A 17,371-nucleotide genomic window follows, 5' to 3' on the forward strand; every position below is an offset into this window, starting at 1 on the left:
CGAGAAGAATTTTGCCTCTTGCCTGGATGATGTCCAATAAATCAAACCAGAGCCTGGTACCTAGCAGCTTTTGAGACTCCGTGTCTGTGTCTGCTGGCATTTTTAATGAATGTATAGTTCCTGTGGACTAGGATCAATAGAGGACGTGTGGCAGATGGAATAGTTCATTGCCATTGCTCTTCTTCTAGTTAGATTTGATGCTCTGGGCCATAGCTAATTGTTTCAAAGCAGATGACCATTCCTTTTCCATGCCAATTCTGCCACTTCCACCATAACTCAGAAAATTTCAGGACATACATGAGACTTCTCTGACAATCCAAGTAATTGAATGGCCTATCTTTCATTCCTCTTTTTAAATCACACTTTTGATTGGGTCCTCCTGTGCACAACACAACTAAATAAGTTTGGGTTTCTGTGGAATTGTGTCTCATGGTGGATTTTTAGTGGGTATTTTCTGATGTCTAACCAGTGGCTGTGCTTACTTTGCAACCTTCCTTCTGTGATGGAGAGTACGAAAGTTCTCACTCCTTTACCCATCTGCCCATTTTTATAGGAACTTTGTATACTGAGGACTTTTAGTACTTTCTCAGATGTAATTGAGATTGATGACACGATCCATCAAGTGGTGGGGAAAGGCTGACATGCACACAGGCTCAGGGCAATGACATAAGACATTTTTGTCTTAGGAAAACATGCTAAATGCTCTTCTACCAGAATTAGATTCTCCACTTCCACCAGAACAGACTTGGTCTCATCTGAAATGTGTTTCTACCTATGTTATCTGCCCCATTGTTTATTTCACAAGTGACAGCACTGCTGTGCCTCTGTGAGCCTGCCTTCTGCAAAATGCTTTGTGAAAGGACTTCTGCCCTGTCAAAAAAAATTCTACAAGAATTATTATTTGTTTGTTTGTTTGTTTGAAGGAGACCTTTCTGAGCCTGGTTTGTGTAGCAGCTGCCTTTCCTTCCAGATGAAGGTAAAAAAGCTAGTACACTGTTTTTCTTAAAAGTATTAATAAAATATTTTTCTTATAAATCTTAAATAATACACTTTCTTAAAAATGTGTATTGGCTTCCACTGCAAACACAGGCAAGTCACCACCCCAAGGCAAACATAAGACCATGAACATGGAAGGTTTTGCTTACACTGAGGGATCCCTGAAGTCATTCCTTATCTGGGTAACCTACTGCTGCTGGAGGGACAGCGTGAAGGGAGCCTGGGTTATGGCCTTCATCCATGTGTGGCACCAGCTCTGGGTGCTGCTGTGCCTTTCTCACACCAGTCTTGATTCCTAACCAAATCCAAAGGATAACAAACATGGGAGCCCACCACCCAGACTAGACTATGCTTCTTAAAAACAAGGGACATTGAGATGTGTACATCACCATCCTGGGTGCTGGCCCTGACCCCAAGAGTTGGTTGTTTCCTCTTAAGATGCTTCTAGGGTGGTGACGGAGAAGGCCTTTGCCTCCAATCCTGAGACAGGCCCATCTGGGATCCCACATTGTCTTTGCACGCTCCCCAGCCACTGAAGAGTAGATGGGGAGCAGGGCTCCATCCCTCCTCCTATTATTTCCTTCCTCCTGGATCAGGTTTGAGGAAGCAGGTCACTACCTATCTGTAGGTGTTGTATAGGGGATTCTGGTTCCTGACCTGTTGCATAGCTGCCCACCTGCAAGGATGAAGCCAGCACCTAACTTCTAGGAGGGGTTTCCATTAGCAGAAGTGCCAGTGAAGCCTGAATGGTTGTGTGACTGAAGAGAGATTTTGTCTATTCTCTGTCTCTAATAAAAGATGGAGCTGACATAAGGCTCAGCTTTCTCTCACCCAGGCATCTTGCTTCTATTAAACTTAAAAAAAAAATAATATTCAAACTAGGATAAACCCCACCTCTCTGCAAATAGCTGCAGTGCAGACACCATCAGCGGGGTTAGTTGCCCCTGGCTGCTTTTGTAGTCAGGGGAGGGGAAGAGACAGATTGACACTGCAATTCATCTCATCCTAAGGTGGATGTCCAAAACAGGTCATGTGAGTCACACCTTCTGGCACTCCCCTCAGAAGAATAAAGGGCACTCTGGGTGAATACGATGGATTGATCTTTTACTGATGTTGCTTAGAGAGGGAGGTGGACCTTCAGAGGTCCCTTCCAACTAGCATCTTCATGATGCTGTAACTAGCTGAGATGAAGGCACAGGTGCCTGAGACAACCAAAGGGAGATAAATCCTGTCCTACAGAACACCCTTAAACTCCTGGTTCACATCTCTGAGAAGCTTCCAGTTACTGTTCTCTTGACAGGTCTTTGCTAACGGAAGAGGAACCCTGGCATCAACCACACAACCACCACCCAGGATCCCCTAACAAAGCAGCTCAGTAGAGCTCTACCGCACACCCAGCAAAAGATACAACCCACGCAAGAGTTGTGTGGGTAATTAGGATTTCATCTCTTGTTGAACAACCAGCTGCTTAAAAAGTCTCATTAACCACAGAAACTGTTAATTGTGTTAAAACTCCTGGTGACGGCATCCTGTGCTTGGGGATGTGTATCACAAACACAGGAATGAGCCACGTTACTCAGCTGATAAGTAGACTGTAGAGGTATTGGGAAGTCTGCACCAATTTAAAGAATAATCTGTAGATTATTCAAGCGTGGAGAAAACAGCTGACAGCATTTGGCACATGCATAGGTCCTGTTATTTAAAATTATTGGTTATTTTTGCTTCTCAACACTGTGGTGATATATATTGCTCCTGCGTAACTGATGAGGAAACTGTGTTGCAGAGAGTTGCAAGGACGTGTGCAGCCTCACACGGAGCCTGGTGACAGCCAGGACAGAAGTTTCTGATTGCTAAGCAAATACTAAGTAGAGCTGGGAGTGTTTTTTCAGCTGACAAATTTACTTATCCCTAAAAAGTATAACCAGACAGCAGTCAGTCAACAGCGTAAGTCAATGACAACTTCTTGCAAATTCATGTCAAATAGAAAAAAAGAAAAAAGTCAAAACACTTCAATATTTTCAGAAGGAAATAGAGCACTTATTTAATTTTAATGTGACAGTTCATTTGGAAACGTATCTGAGTACTCATTTGTTAATAGTGTTCCACTCAAATTGAAACAATAAGTTTCACTTCAATTGAAAGTGAATTTTGTTTCCCATGAGTGTTTCATTTTCATTTAAAATGAGTATCAATATCATTTCCAGTTGCCCCCAATTTATTTATCCTAAGTTTGTCTAACAAGCAAATAAAAAAGCCATTCTACTTAATCATTTACGATCTTTTCAAGGAGAATTGGCCCTGGCATGTTGCAGTTTGTGGATTTAAAGTGAACCTTGCTGATTTCTCCGAGTTTCAGACATGTCTCCTGAGCTGTAAACTCAGAGATTAGATCTTGCAGGAGTTTCTGTTCTCCTTCTAGATAGCATTGAATGATTCTCAAATTTGAGTAGGAAATTGCAATTAATAAAAGGGGGGCTGAAATCAAAGGCAGCATATTTTGTCATCATAAAATAAATGAACTTTTGCTGTGTTTATATTATACATATAATACAGCAGGAAGTAAAGATCAAAGCCATGTTTATAAAGGACTTGGCAAGTTGTGTGCTTGGAGGAAGCAAATGGGATCATGGGAGGTACTTAAAGAACGAAGTTTGGGTTTTTAACTGGTGTAAATCAGTGTATCTCCCTTGACTTCACTGCAAGGGTGGTGATGCACGTCAGTGGAGAAGCTGGTTCAAGGGTTTCAAGGGAGGACAGAGAAGGTACAACAAAATAAAATATTTTTTGCTACTGAAAAGTATTTGCCTGCTGTTCGCTCTCTATTTCCAAGTACTGGGGATCACTCAGAGGAACAGGATCCCAACTCCCAGCTTCATGAGCTGCCAGGTGTAAAGGTTTGAATGAGGTTTGGAGCTGGTTTCTGCCCTGCTGATTGACGAGTATCAGATGGGGGCTCAGCCTTTGGGAACTGGCATCTTGCCAGCCCCACAATTCCTGAACTATTTATTTGCAGGCTACAAAAATCCCCCAATGCACCCGGTCAATTAAGGAGAAACTGAGGCACAGGCGGGCAGGATAATTCATCCTGGGTCTTGTAGCAAGAAAAGTTCACTGCAGCCTTTACTGCTCCCTGCCTGAGTTATACCACGCACTCCCAAGCTCACGCAGGATGAAAACTCTTCACAGCAGCAATTTCAGCCCTACGAAGTGCAGAGACAAACACACCAAATACCACCCGCACCCAGAGAGAGAGACTGAAGCAAAGAGGCACAAGACAGCAGCATGGTGAGACCACCCGAGGGACACCTCAGCTCCCAGCGCTTCTGGTGAATTATCCTGCTGAAGGGCAGGTGGGGACTGAGTGGCCTCAATTATGTGTCAGCCTTGGGCTCCAGCTGTTCCCAGGGGGGGACACAGTGCTGGAGGGAGATCAAAACCTCACCAGATCAAAATCTGTCCTGTGGTCACGATGCTGTTTCCACTGACTTGAGAGGCAGCTTCAAGCAAGAGGGTTTGAAAAATCCTGAGAAAAAGTGCAGAACTAGCTGTAGCGTTTCCCTGGCTGCAGGGTTAGTTGAAGCCAAGTGCCCAGTGGGCTGCGGGACACGTGGGTCCCACCCAGTAGATGGAGTGACAGACCTCTCTGCTTTGCTGAGCTCTGTGCAAAGGCCATCGTCATTATTCAGAGTTATTTTAATCTCTTTTTCTCCCCTTAGCTTTAGCTACACCGTTCCAGAAGCTTAATCAGGTGCCCTGAGCTGGGTGCCCATTGTTATGTGAGGTGGTGATAGGGAGCACTGGTTTTGCATGGCCACGGGTAGCACTGGTGCTGGAAGGGGACGTTGCTTTGGGCATCACCCTCCCTGGTGAGCTCTGTGCCCGCTCAGCCTCCTCTGCACGCAGAGGACTGCACCCGTTTCACCCGGGCAAACAACTTGCCAAAACTTTAGAGCACAACTCGTCAGACAACCCCAAATGAGCACCCAGTGACACGGGCACCGTGGCAGGGCTGGGAGCCTAGGGCTTGACTCCTGAAGGAGGGGGATCAGTCCTGGGAAATCACTGAGGACCATCACCCTTGTAGATATGACCTAGTCCTGCTCCAAGTCCCTGCACAACCATAGCATCCCGGGAAGTCTGCAAGACTTCTGCTTCAGACTCTGACATGCTCCTTGGGTGGGATGAAACCTCACTCATCTGCAATACCTTCTCCAGGTCACAACAGAAGTGGGAGCCCTGGGCCCACGGGGGCAGGTCCAGGTGCCCTTCCCCAAACTGGGAGGAAGGGATGCTGGGGGCGGGGACGGCAATGCTGTTTGGAAACCACTGTGCCATAATCACAGCCTGTTTGAAACAGAGTTGCTTCCTCCTTAGCCTGAACTTCATTAATTAAACTGCTGAATGTAGAATGAATTAATTAAACCAATCATTATCCTGCTATTTTATTCATTTGCTGTTTACTTTGATTGATCATATGATTCTGATTAATAAATATTGAATAAATATTCATTAATTGAATTAATTAATCACTGGTTTATTCACCTATCAGTTACTTACTCCTCACCTCCAAGCAGGAGTTGTGTCCTGAAAGTTTGTCCCAAGAAGCAGTTCCCCAGGGGTTCGGCCACAAGCAGATGGGCTGGGATGGGGGACAGTGTCACTTACCAAAAGGCAGGATGAAGAAGAAGGGGAACCAGCAGAGGATGAAAACACCCACGACGATGGCGAGAGTCTTGGCTGCTTTTTTCTCACGGGAGAACTTGAGGAGTCGCACAGAGAGGGAGCTCCTGAAGTTGTGCCCCTTGCTCCTAGTGCTGGAGAGAGGCTCCTCCATTACGCTGCGGCAGTGGATGCGCAGTACCACCTCCATGGATTTATTCCTCTCCTTCTTGACCCCTGCTTCCAAGCTCCGTGTGGTGCGCCTGGCCACCACGTAGATCCTGAAGTACATCACCAGGATGACCATGAGGGGCAGGTAGAAGGAGAAGAGGGAGGAAAACAGGGCATAGCCCGGCTCTTCCGTGATGCTACAGATGCTCTCATCTGGCGGTGGTGGCTCCTTCCATCCCAGCAGTGGCCCAATGGAGATGACCATGGAGGAGAGCCAGACCACCACGAGGATGACCCCCGCCTTCCTCTCAGTCATGATTGTGGGGTACTTAAGGGAGTACTTGACACCAATGTACCTGTCCACAGAGATGATGCACAGGCTCATGATGGAGGCAGAGCAGCACAGCACGTCCACCGCTGCCCAGATGTTGCAGAAGATGCGCCCAAACACCCAGAAGCCTAGCACCTCCAAGGTGGCCGAGAAGGGCAGCACGGTGGTGCTGAGCAGCAGGTCGGCAATGGCCAGGTTGACAATGAAGTAGTTGGTGACTGTCTGCAGGTGCCGGTTGCAAGCCACCGAGAGGATGACGAGGATGTTCCCCACGATGGCCGAGAGGATGAAGACAGCCAGGAAGACCCCAACGCCCACCGCCTGCACATCCAAGGCGAAAGTCAGCGTGGTGCCGTTGCCTTGGGGGGTCTCCTCACCTTGCAGCCCCCAGGACCGGTTGGCACCGCTCTGGCCACCCTGTCCCGTCCGGTTCCCACTCAAGCTGCCATTGCTCAGCTCAGGGAAAGTCATTGTAGAGAAGGTCTGGGCTCCATGGAGGGCGAGGAGAAAGCGATGCCGAGGCGTAGCCCCCCCGGCATGATCCCTGCAGCCTGCTCCAGGACTCGCTCCGCACCTTGCTGCCCCGCTGGGTCCCCGCAGCCGGGGTGGAGGGATGGATGAATGGATGGGTAGGTGGGTGGGTGGTGGGTGGGGGGCAGCGGGATGCGCGGCTCCTCGCCCCCCCCCCGCCCCCAGCCAGCCCGTTTCACGCCGGCCGGCTGCGCTGCCCCCCTCCCCACGCCCGGCTCCGGCTGCCGCTCAGCCCCGCCGCCGGCCCGCCCGGGGGGGCAGCGAGCTGGGTGCCCCCCCGCCGCCCTCGCATGCTCCGCGGGCTGCGCTGGGCAGCGGCCGGCAGCGCCCGGCGGCTCCGCTCCCTTCCCGCTCGCACCGAGAGCGCCGGGAGGGGCGAGGGAGGGAGGGGGGCTGGGCCGGGGGTGTGGGGACCCCGCGCGTCAGGTGCCGCCGGAGGAGGGGGGGAGGCGGGCGGAGGAGGAGGAGGAGGCGGTGGCAGCGCTGCGTGGCGGGACAAGGCGAGCCCCGGGCAGGGTGAAGCCGGCGGCAGCCCCGGCGGGGGGAGGCGAGATGGCGGGAGGGGGCAACACGCACTTGGGGGGCAGGCACCCACTGGTGGGGGGCAGGCACCCACTCGGGGAGGGGGCAGGCACTCGGGGGGGGAGCAGGAACAGCGGGAGAGGGCAGGCGCGCACCTGGGGGGCAGGCACCCACTGCGGGGGAGAAGGCACGCCCAGGGACGGGCAGGCACCCACTCGTGGGGGAGGGGGGGCACGCAGCGCTGAGGTGCAGACACCCCGGGGTGGGGGTCGGGTGGTACCCCGGGGGTGCAGCCGCCGCGCCACCTGACGCCGCCAGGGGGCAGCAGAGCGCAGGGTTTGCCCGGCGGCGCGGCTGGTCCCCCCTGCCCCGGGGTCCCGGCGCGGCGGGGCTGGGGCTGCCCCTTCCCACTGCCGTGCGCCCTGCGTGCCCCCCGGCGCCAGCGTCCCGCCAGGACGGTGCCCCGCAAAGCTGGCAGGTCCCCCCAGCCCCATTATCCCACTAGGGGGATTCCCTGCAAGGCTGGCAGGACCACCCCCCCCACCCCCCCAGCCCCATTAGACCGCTAGGAGGATTCCCTGCAGGGCTGGCAGGTCCCCCCAGCCCCATTATCCCACTAGGGGGATTCCCTGCAAGGCTGGCAGGTCCCCCCAGCCCCATGATCTCGCTAGGTGGATGCCCTGCAAGGCTGGTAGGTATCCCTGCATCCAGGGCTGCCAGCTAGCATCCTTCCTATGCTAACCCTGGTCCTCCCGCTCTACCACTCCTGCCCAGGTACCCTGCTGGGACTGCAAGCGCGGCTGCCCCTCACTAGTTCCTTCCGAAAGCAGAAGGGACAATCAGTGTCCTGCATCCAGGGACAGCTGTGATCGGCAGCTCTGCCGAGCTCTGTGACTTAACCCTGCTGCAAGACTTGGAAACGGCAGCTTGTCATTAAAACATATAGGCACATACTTCTAGATAATTTAAACAGGGCTGGTTTGTTGTGTGGTTTGGTGGGGGGTTTTTTCTCCCCCCTCCCCCCACTGATAAAAGCAGATCCTGTTTACACTGGTTTCCTCCCAGTGACCCTACCCTCCTGCCTCCATACATTGCAATGGGGACTGACCCCAGTGTTGAACAGGCGCTCTCCCTCAGCGCCTTTCTACTGTACACAGGAAATATTTCCTTGCAGTGTGTTTATCCATGATTTTTCAACTTTTCTTTCTTAAAAAAAAAAAAATATTTCAAAGGGCAGTTCAAGTGGACAGTGAGGTGGTTTAACTGTTGCTCTATCAGAGCATGAGAGATCTGTTGATTCACTGGATACGACGGTGGACAAGAAAATATAATAGTGTGTTTAGTCCTTTACTTTTCTTGAAAACCATTGCAGGAAATGACATATTTTTAGTCTTCCTTACTTCTTTCATGAATTTTTCCTTAAGATTTCCCCCTCCTTCCTAAAGCTGGATTTTTGACCCTGTTGGGAATAAGTAAAGTAGAACAACTGGAAAAATCAAGCAAACAGAAACAAATACTGTACAAGAAAAAAAAAAAAAAAGGTGGTTTTGCTTAAAAAAAATCCAGCAAACCCTTTGGTTGGGTTTTTTTTTAATGTGAATTAAAGAAAAACAAAACCAAACGCCCAGCACTCGAGGTCAAATTACTCATTTTCCTTATGTTTTGATGAAAACATGTCAACTACCAAAATGAAGTATCGTTTCTTACTGGGAGCTAAACTCAGCACGAGATGATCTCAACCCGTGGAATTTTGTAGCCGTATCTTTGCAGCTACACAGATTGCTGTCCAGATAAATATATCTCATCCAATCTATCCAGTGACATACAGAGATAAAGAAAACATGAGCCTTTCTCCAAAGTTAAGGCTGGACCGAGCTGCTCATGTGCAGTGGGACTTGAACCACCTTTTTGGTCAGAAAGTGCTTACAGATTTCTCAAGGGCCAGTGTCAGGACGGGGCCAGGCTCTTCCCAGTGGCGCCCAGCGACAGGACAAGGGGCACAAACTGCGACACAGGCAGTTCCATCTGAATGTGAGGGAGAACTTTACTGTGAGGGTGGCAGAGCTCTGCACAGGCTGCCCAGAGAGGCTGTGGGGTCTCCTTCCCTGGAGACATTCAAACCCGCCTGGATGTGACTGTGCAGCCGGCTCGAGGGGAACCTGCTGTGGCAGGGGCTGGACTAGGTGATCTCCAGAGGCCACTTCCAACCCCGACCAGTCTGTGAGTCTGTGAAAAGGAAAGTTGCTCCCAAATGACATGATAGGAAATGTCATTAGGGTGAAGACTGCACCTGCCCTGCATCTTGCCCTGCCTGGGTGAGCTTTCCTCCTCTCCTGATCTCTCTGAAGACAACCTGTCCACATTGCTGAGTGGCTTGAGCTGGCATGGATGGCAGGGTTCAAATGGGATGCAGGGGTGGGATAGCTGAGCTGAAGATGCACCTTTTGGTGGGGGTAAGGCTGGGGGCTGCCACCTGGTGTGCTGCTCAGGACCTGCCCCAACCATGCATAAACCTTTGAGGTTGCACTGATGCCTTTCCCCTCCCGACCAGGGCAGGGAGAGAGCACGTCCCATGCCATCACCGCAGCTCAGCTAGCGAACACCAACTCATTAAGATCCAGTTACCTCATTGCTTTCCATCTGTCTCCCTGTTTCAGTCTAAACCAGGGTTATTATGGCTGATTTAAACTAATGAGGAACAGGTTTATACTAATGCACTTAGACCCCAAGAAGTCTTTGGTTAGGTCTGTGTGGAGGAACTGAAGGGCTTGAAGTAAACACACATGGAGATCTGTGAGCACCAGGGACCCTGCCAATCTGTTGAGCTTGAGCTGAAAGGAGGTGCAGCTCCTTCCCCTGGTGATGTGTTAACACCTCTTTTTTCCCTCCTTTCCCCCCCTCTTTTACCCTTTTGTGACAGAGGTTATCCTAGGACTTGGGTGGTGCCATATAGTGGTGTGAACAGGGCTTTTACATAAAAAGACAGACATACACACCTGATGAACAGTGTTTGTCAGACTGTAATTCCATGTTACACCTGATTCTTGAAAAGGAAGGGTCATTTTTTGGTTCAAAAGACCACAGGTTAAAGGATTTTAGTCACCATTTACATGTCCTCTGGGTTTCTAACAAGCAGAGTGGTGCCCTGGCTGCACTCTTGCTCTGCAAAGCAAGATGAGCCATGGGGCAGGTGCCTGCAGCATCTCCCGGATGCAGAGTTGGGGGAGAGGGATCCTGCTCACATTCAATGCAGAACAGTGCTGAACTGATAATATTGAAGTGACTGTAAAGGTAGACCTGCCTTACATTAAGCAGGACATCCAAAAATCCTCTGGGAACCCAAGATCAGTCCCCACTGCATGTCCCTCTGAGGCCATGTCCTGCTGGAGGTTTGTTAGCTCTGGGGCCCTTGGTGTCCAGCTGAGCCCAGGTCTTCAAGCATGTTTAAAAATGGGCTAGAAGTGACTGCAAGGGATGATTCAAACCTGTACTGCTGTCCCCCAAAGTGCTCCTTTGGTGGGGCTCCTGAGAAATCCCAGATAAAGACAGTAATTGGGAGGGGAAACAGGCAAAACATGGACCGGACATTCCCAGAGAGCATTAGAAGTGTGACAAATTTTTCTTTTAATTGAGGTTAAGGGATGCGGGCTGGGGTGTCTGTAAATTGCCCATCTTTGTTGTGAGGAAGTTATTTTGGCTTTGCTGTGGGGAACTCTTTTTGCTGATGTAAGTGAGGCTTGTGAAGATTGTGTGATGAATGTATGTTTTAGTGGTGGTGTTGGATTGTTGCAATTTTATTTAAGTCTAGGAAAAAACAGGCTACACTTTGAATGTTTATGTCTTAATTAATGAGGCGAGAAGGATAAAGAGAGGAAATAGCTTATATTAGCTAACTGATAAAGGTGGGGCAAAAGAAAATCAGACAGTCCTCTTATGACATCTACCTAAAATTGCCCAGACATGTATTATACTGTCCCTTTTCCCTCCTTTTCCTCTCCTCCAACCATCCCAGCCGCTATCACACCAACACCATTACTACATTTACTGTTTGCCAGTTTTCTCCTTTGCCTGCAAATGTGTCTGGTTTGTTTTTTAACAGTTTACTACCTTCCTGTGGTTCTGGTGGCCATCAGCGGTCCCCAGGCCACACATGGGAAGGACAGTGGTGACCTGGCCGAAGCCCCTTTACTGAAGATGGATCTGTCCCTTCCAAATCCACTCTTCATGGTGGCTTTCTCCTCTTGCAGTGGATTCCCTGTCCTCTTGGTTAGAAAGTCTCCTCTGGCCTAGCCTAAACTTATTTCATGCCTTGTTGCCGTCTATGTGGAGAGTATTACCTTCCTCTTACACGTTTTGATTTAATTTTGGAGCATATAGAATAGAAAAAGGCAAAATAAAGGGAAAAAGAAAAAAAAAAAAGGAAAAGGGTTATCAGGCACATTAACTCCTTTCTGACCACGCTTTTAGTGCAGTGAAGGTGCTTTTACAGAGCCTGACTGTGATTAGCAGTGAAGACTCTTGGAAGCAGAGATTATTTTGTGTTCCTGGGTGCAAGAGCTGACACGGCAACTAGGGCTCCAAGGCTGAAGCTAACAGGAGCCCCTCTGAACTCAAGCCGAGCAGTCTCATAGAATGAGGTGGCAAAGCATCTTTCAGGCCATCAGCAGTCAGTGCCCATTGGCATGCACGTGCTCCAGGCACTTCAGGAGGAGCAAGCCCCCACCCCAGGCCTCAGACACAGCCTAATTTGGTGGACAGGAGCCAAGGGAAGATGCCAGATGTTTTGTGTGCAAAGAGAACAGCTCTGAGTGCCACGCTGGTATCTGGGCAGCCAAGGCAGGTGGGCTGGGTAGATGGAACAAGCAGATAAGCGTGGTTTATAGAGCTGGTTGGACATGTTTGTTATTTCAGTGGGAATGTTGATGTGTTCAAAATGAAGCATTCCTCAGAGATGGGTTTTTTTCTGTCTTTTGCTCTGTTGAGAGCCATATAATAAAATACTTCAATACCAAGCAGAACATTTTAGAGATGTGTTTCAAAACACTTTTTTTTTTTTTTTTTTCAGGGGGAAATGAGCAAAGCATAAGGCCAATTACTTCAAAAATTACAAACAGAATTAGCAATTAGCAGAACAATTGCTAATGGTGATGTAAAAAGAGCAGTCACTGATGTATAGAATAAAATAAATAATAACATAAAAGATAAATCACAGCAGAACTAAATATATAAATTAAAATGCTACAATAGGTCAAAATTTCAAGGAAGGGTTTCTCTGTTATCACAGAAAAATATTACTGTTGGCGGTTTTGTTTCTTTGAGAAATTTCACTTTCCCCGAATGCCAGCATTTATTTGCCGTTAGTGTATTTTTTCCTACGAGTTAGAAGTTCAGACCTCAAAAGGCAGTCATGGCTAGAGCCCTGAACCAAAGCCCAAAGACCGGTGAAGGTCTGCCTCTCATGGCTGACTCTGTTGCTCATAAGTAAAAGTCCTGAGAAGCAGCTTTTGGAAGAGGATACCAAACTAGGACTAGGCCCACAAAGAAGTTGTCATGAAGTTTTTCCACCCTGGCAATGGTAAGACAGCCATAAAACTTGAGAAAGTCATTGTCCCAACAGCTGCTATTTAAATGAACAGGGGCTGTAGGAGCTGGATAGAGAACTGGAGATGTCGGGAGCTCTAGGAGGAGGGGTGGGTTAGCAAAGAAGGTCCTTGGCATTTGGTTTGAGGATTTCCCATTGGCAATCAGGAGCAGAGGAGAATTGCAGGGCATGAGGGTCTTTGGGCTTGGAGACCACATAGTGTCCTACATGGTGCATGCATGTGAAGGCACCTCCAAGCTTGCTCCTGCTATAGACCTGTCCAGGTGTCATCCTAGACAGGAGGGGATGTGGGCAGGGAAGGAGGTGGGGGAAGGTGGTGTGGCCACAAGGAGAATGTAGAACAGAGGGTGAGAATGGGTGGCCTGGGGATGCTTTGTTGGTAGAGGTGAGCCAAAAGGGTGAGTTGACCCATGTGTATTAGTCCCAGCCAGGAGCATGCTTCAGAAGCAAGGTAATGATCTTGGTTCTAACAGAGCACAACAGCCTAAACCCTTTTGGTAATTCAGTTTGCATGATGCATAAATGTAAATGTACAACATGTAAATATAAATATAAATATATTATTACTATCTTTATAAATTCAAGTTACACTGTAATTTCTCCCGGTAGTGTGTTTGTTTTCTTAAGAGAAGACAGGGACCTCCCAGCCTTCCACCCTCTCATTTAGCACAAGTAAATAAAAACAAGTATAAACACATGGCATGAAAATGAGTAGCATCGGCTCAAACTAAAATTAAACTCCGCAAACTGGGTGCTGTTCCTCAACTTTGCCTTCAGTTAGAAATAACCAGAGTTACTTCAGCAGCTACCTTGTGACAGATTAAAAAGATCTGAGTTCAATGTGTGTGAGGTTTGGTGTTTGTGTTTTTTTATAAGCCACCTAAAATATTGAAGGATGAGGAATAAATGTTGGATTCATTTATTTCTGTGGCATTAAGTAAGTTCACCCACTGACTGGTTTCCTCACCTCATGCCCACCTTGAGGCAGAAGTCAATAACACGTGTGCTTGCCCAGCTACCGGTGGGCACGGACACATGGCACAGGCAGAGCCATGACCTGTGGGTGGCTCACTCTGGAAACTTCACCTGGAAGAAAATCTCTCTTGCATTAATATCTTTAGTCACCAGCTTTGTTTGTCTCCTCTTTGCTGCTGGTGTTTTTTCTGTTTCCTTCTCAATTTAATGCTGTGCATACTACAGAGACCAAATTTTAAACAGTGGAAGTTGAGCTTGTGCTTATATAAAAGCACACGAGTGTCTTGTCTCCGTGAAATGTTTGCAAAGCATAGGGGGTGTGGGGGATAAAAACCCTGCAATGCATCATTCTTTTTCCTGCTTTTAATGCCAACAGCGAGTGGCAATGCCTGATGGAGGCTCGTTCCTGCAGTTCCTCTCAGTGCAAACAAAGGCATTTACCAACCCTCTGGGAATGAATCCAGACACCTTTCCTCCCCCCAAAATAATGGCACCATCCTGTTTTACATCTTCTGAGATATTTGGCCCAAAATACCAAGGTGCTGCCCAGCTGGCTTGCTTCTCCATCCAGCTGAAGCAAAATCCCTCCTGGCAGAGGTTTGTCTTGCCAGTCCTGGTGCCGTGCAGCGCCAGCCAGCTCGGGCTTTGCTCGCATAGCCAGTGCTTGTGCTCCAAAGGTGGCCCCCTCAAGAACTCCTGTGCTACCTGGGAGTGTGCAAAGGCTGGACTGAGCTTGGTCACCTCTTTGCTTCAAAATCTTAAAGACTTTTCAGGGTCTATAGCATGGGCTGAGAGAGTTACAGCTCTTCTGTATGTCTCGCTTTTTCCTTCTGATCAAATGCAATCCATCACAGCGCTGAGAGCAGGAGGATGACATCTCCTTATCCCTGTTTTAACACCCTGATGACCAGTTCAGCCTCCCATGAAAGGTCAGAAATGCTTTTCTGGGTCTTTTTACTTGGATCCTCATGCGGCTCACCTCAGCTTCTGCAAATCCCACTGTTAAACCAACACAGAGCGTCCCCATGACTGATGTTAACCTGACAGTTTCCTAGTCTGGGAATATTATTTCCAATAAAGAAGTTGCATATGTATAAATATACAAAGTTATTAAAGGAAGAGGAGAAGAATATCTCTAGCTGCTGATCCAACTATTGCAATCTGATGCAACCTACAGAGTTAAGCATGGCAATGAATTTAGCAACAGGCAGAGCGATGGGTATGTAAAAGCATTAGCCAGATGTTTGCATTTAGCCTGACACATGTAGGGTAGGCTTGTGCTCTTCCCCCTGGCTCTACAGTGACTGCATGACTGCATTCTGATTTAGAGGCCAGAAGGGAACATCAGCTTCATCTCGGCTAGCAAAAACAAGAAAACACTCTAGTTTGGAGGTGAACTAGGTCAGAGAAGCCGCATTAAGGTAGGTAGGTTAAAGAAACGACCTTACTGCGATGGGTAGGTTATTTGGATGGCAGCATCAGGTTGTTATTAGTTGTTCCCAAGTGATTCTGTGCTGCTTTGTCATTGCAGTCAGTGAACTTGGCCTTCCAGTGCAGGGCTTTCTGTTAGGAAGTGGAGCCAGGGAGGAGAACAGGTAGTAATAGATAAAAATATGCCTGGGTCTCCAGAGCTCGAAAGAGCAACTGCTTTGAAAGCCAGTGACCATGTGCAGATGTATTTACCAGGTAGATGCCCATCCAAGGAGGAAAAGCAGGTAATTTAAGTCCTTGCAAGGCTTAAATGAGATGCCTTGAATCAGACTTCTTGGTTGCCTACTGTAAGGATGTCTCTTCAGACGGGAAATGGTACGGAGCTGCAGTTCCCAAATTTTGTCACTGGTGGCTTTGCTTCTCAGTACCAGCCCTTTTTCTGCAAATGAAATTTCGTGGTGTTTGGAAATCTTCCACGTGGTTCCCAAACCCCATGGAAGTTCAGCAGCCTTACCTGTGGTTGTGACACCTGGCTGCTGTGGAGAAGGGGAGGTACTCATCTCCTCTTCTGCGGTGCTTCTCCAAGGTGCTTTAAACAACACTGTTGGGTGAACTTTTAACCAGGGTATTCCTAAAGCTGAAACTTCTCAAGAAACCACTTGGTAACTGTCTCATATACCTGATTTCCTGATCTCCTAGGGAGGAAGTGGGAGATCCAGACCTCACACGTGGGATCAGATCTCTGTCACTGGTGAAGGGCTAGCCTCATTTACCGTGTCCTTCAAATTACACATCTCAGTTGGAAGGAAGGGGTTAGAGATAAATTTCAGAAATATTTTACATATTATTCCTCAGTTAAAGACAAAGAAACAAAGGTATTAACCAAGATCCTTTGGGGAAAAAAGCCAGATTTTCTGTCTCCGCTGTTAGATTTCCTGGATCACCATGGTCCCTGGTGAGCCGAGCTCAGCTGCCCCACAAGGCTGCAGGTTGCAAAGGCTGAGGGAGCTGAACTTCAGCCTGAGGATATCTTGGCAGCATTCAATGCGCAAACAGCCACCATTTTAGAGAGACTGGCTTTGTTTGGCGCTGTTCCACCCACCTCCCCCCTTTTCCCATTTTGAGCATTCCCTTGGAAGTCAGAGAGTTCTTTTGTGGGGACACTGTCAGAAGGTGGCTGCCACACAACATGCCAGCAACATGCTAGGTGTCGGAATAAGTTATCTCAGGGCACTTGGTAGGGTCGTGCTTCCTTCTGGTGATAAATCCACGGGGTCAGTATGCATTACTACCTCTTAAAAGAAACCCAGGTCTGACATGCAAGTCAGGAACAAACTCCCAGAAAGAACTATCCAAATCAATCCTTCTGATCTTGGCTATTAGGGATCTTGAAACCTAATGAGTCAATCAGACAGAAGACGTGACTCCCAAAGACTCATGGAAATTACTTTGGAGAAGACAATGAATAATCTTCTTGCATCAGCTAGCTAAAGAGCTAAATCAGGTCAAGGAAGATCAGTCATTAAAACTATCATCATTATTTTTAGTAGGGACTAGAATACAAATATACGGAGAGGAAAAGATGAAAAACACGTTTCAAGAAAATGTGTGTTATAAGCAGCTTGGCAGTCAGCGAGACAAAATGGTACAGAACAGAGGCAGCAATCTGGAAATTACTAAGGCCACATTAAAAAATGGTAGGAATCCAATGCAGATTTTTTCCAGCTCTGTTCCAGGAAGGAAATGGGATTTACTGTTTGCTGTGCAGGGTTTGGATAAAGAAGCACCCATAAAATCCAAAAAGATGTTCGTGCTGTAGAAGTTACATTGCAATGATGTTAGATAGGGGAAGCCTGGAATGGTTTTGAAGTCTGCAGCTGCTTCCAGCTTCTGGTTTGGAGCGGCAGCAGATCGCAGGCCACGATGCAGGAGTAAAAAGGAAAGTGCAGTAATCTAATACAGATGTTTCAGCAGTGAGTGAATCCTTGGTTTTGACAACAGTTCTCTGGCATTCAGGAAATTACTGTGGTTAGAGATTAATGCTTTCTACTGCTCCACTTTCCTTCCAGGATGAGGGAAAATAAAACATGAAAGATGGACGCATAAGTTATTGAAAACTGAGAGGCGGTCTTACAGTTTGTTTTTTCCCCCCA

At 48.2% G+C, this 17,371-nt stretch overlaps 1 protein-coding gene across 1 annotated transcript in view; it reads right to left on the reverse strand.

Moving 5' to 3' along the window:
* ADRA1D (adrenoceptor alpha 1D) overlaps positions 1-6,866 on the reverse strand; it is a 50,838-nt gene extending 43,972 nt beyond the window's left edge. The window contains exon 1 of the mRNA XM_040591227.1: positions 5,662-6,866. Within this exon, the coding sequence (XP_040447161.1) occupies positions 5,662-6,628 (967 nt within the window). The 5' untranslated portion in view covers positions 6,629-6,866. The remainder of the gene's footprint in view (positions 1-5,661) is intronic.
* Positions 6,867-17,371: the final 10,505 nt, after the last annotated feature.

The sequence above is a fragment of the Falco naumanni genome, chromosome 1 (genome assembly GCF_017639655.2).
Source record: "Falco naumanni isolate bFalNau1 chromosome 1, bFalNau1.pat, whole genome shotgun sequence".
In the NCBI taxonomy this organism is placed as follows: domain Eukaryota; kingdom Metazoa; phylum Chordata; class Aves; order Falconiformes; family Falconidae; genus Falco; species Falco naumanni.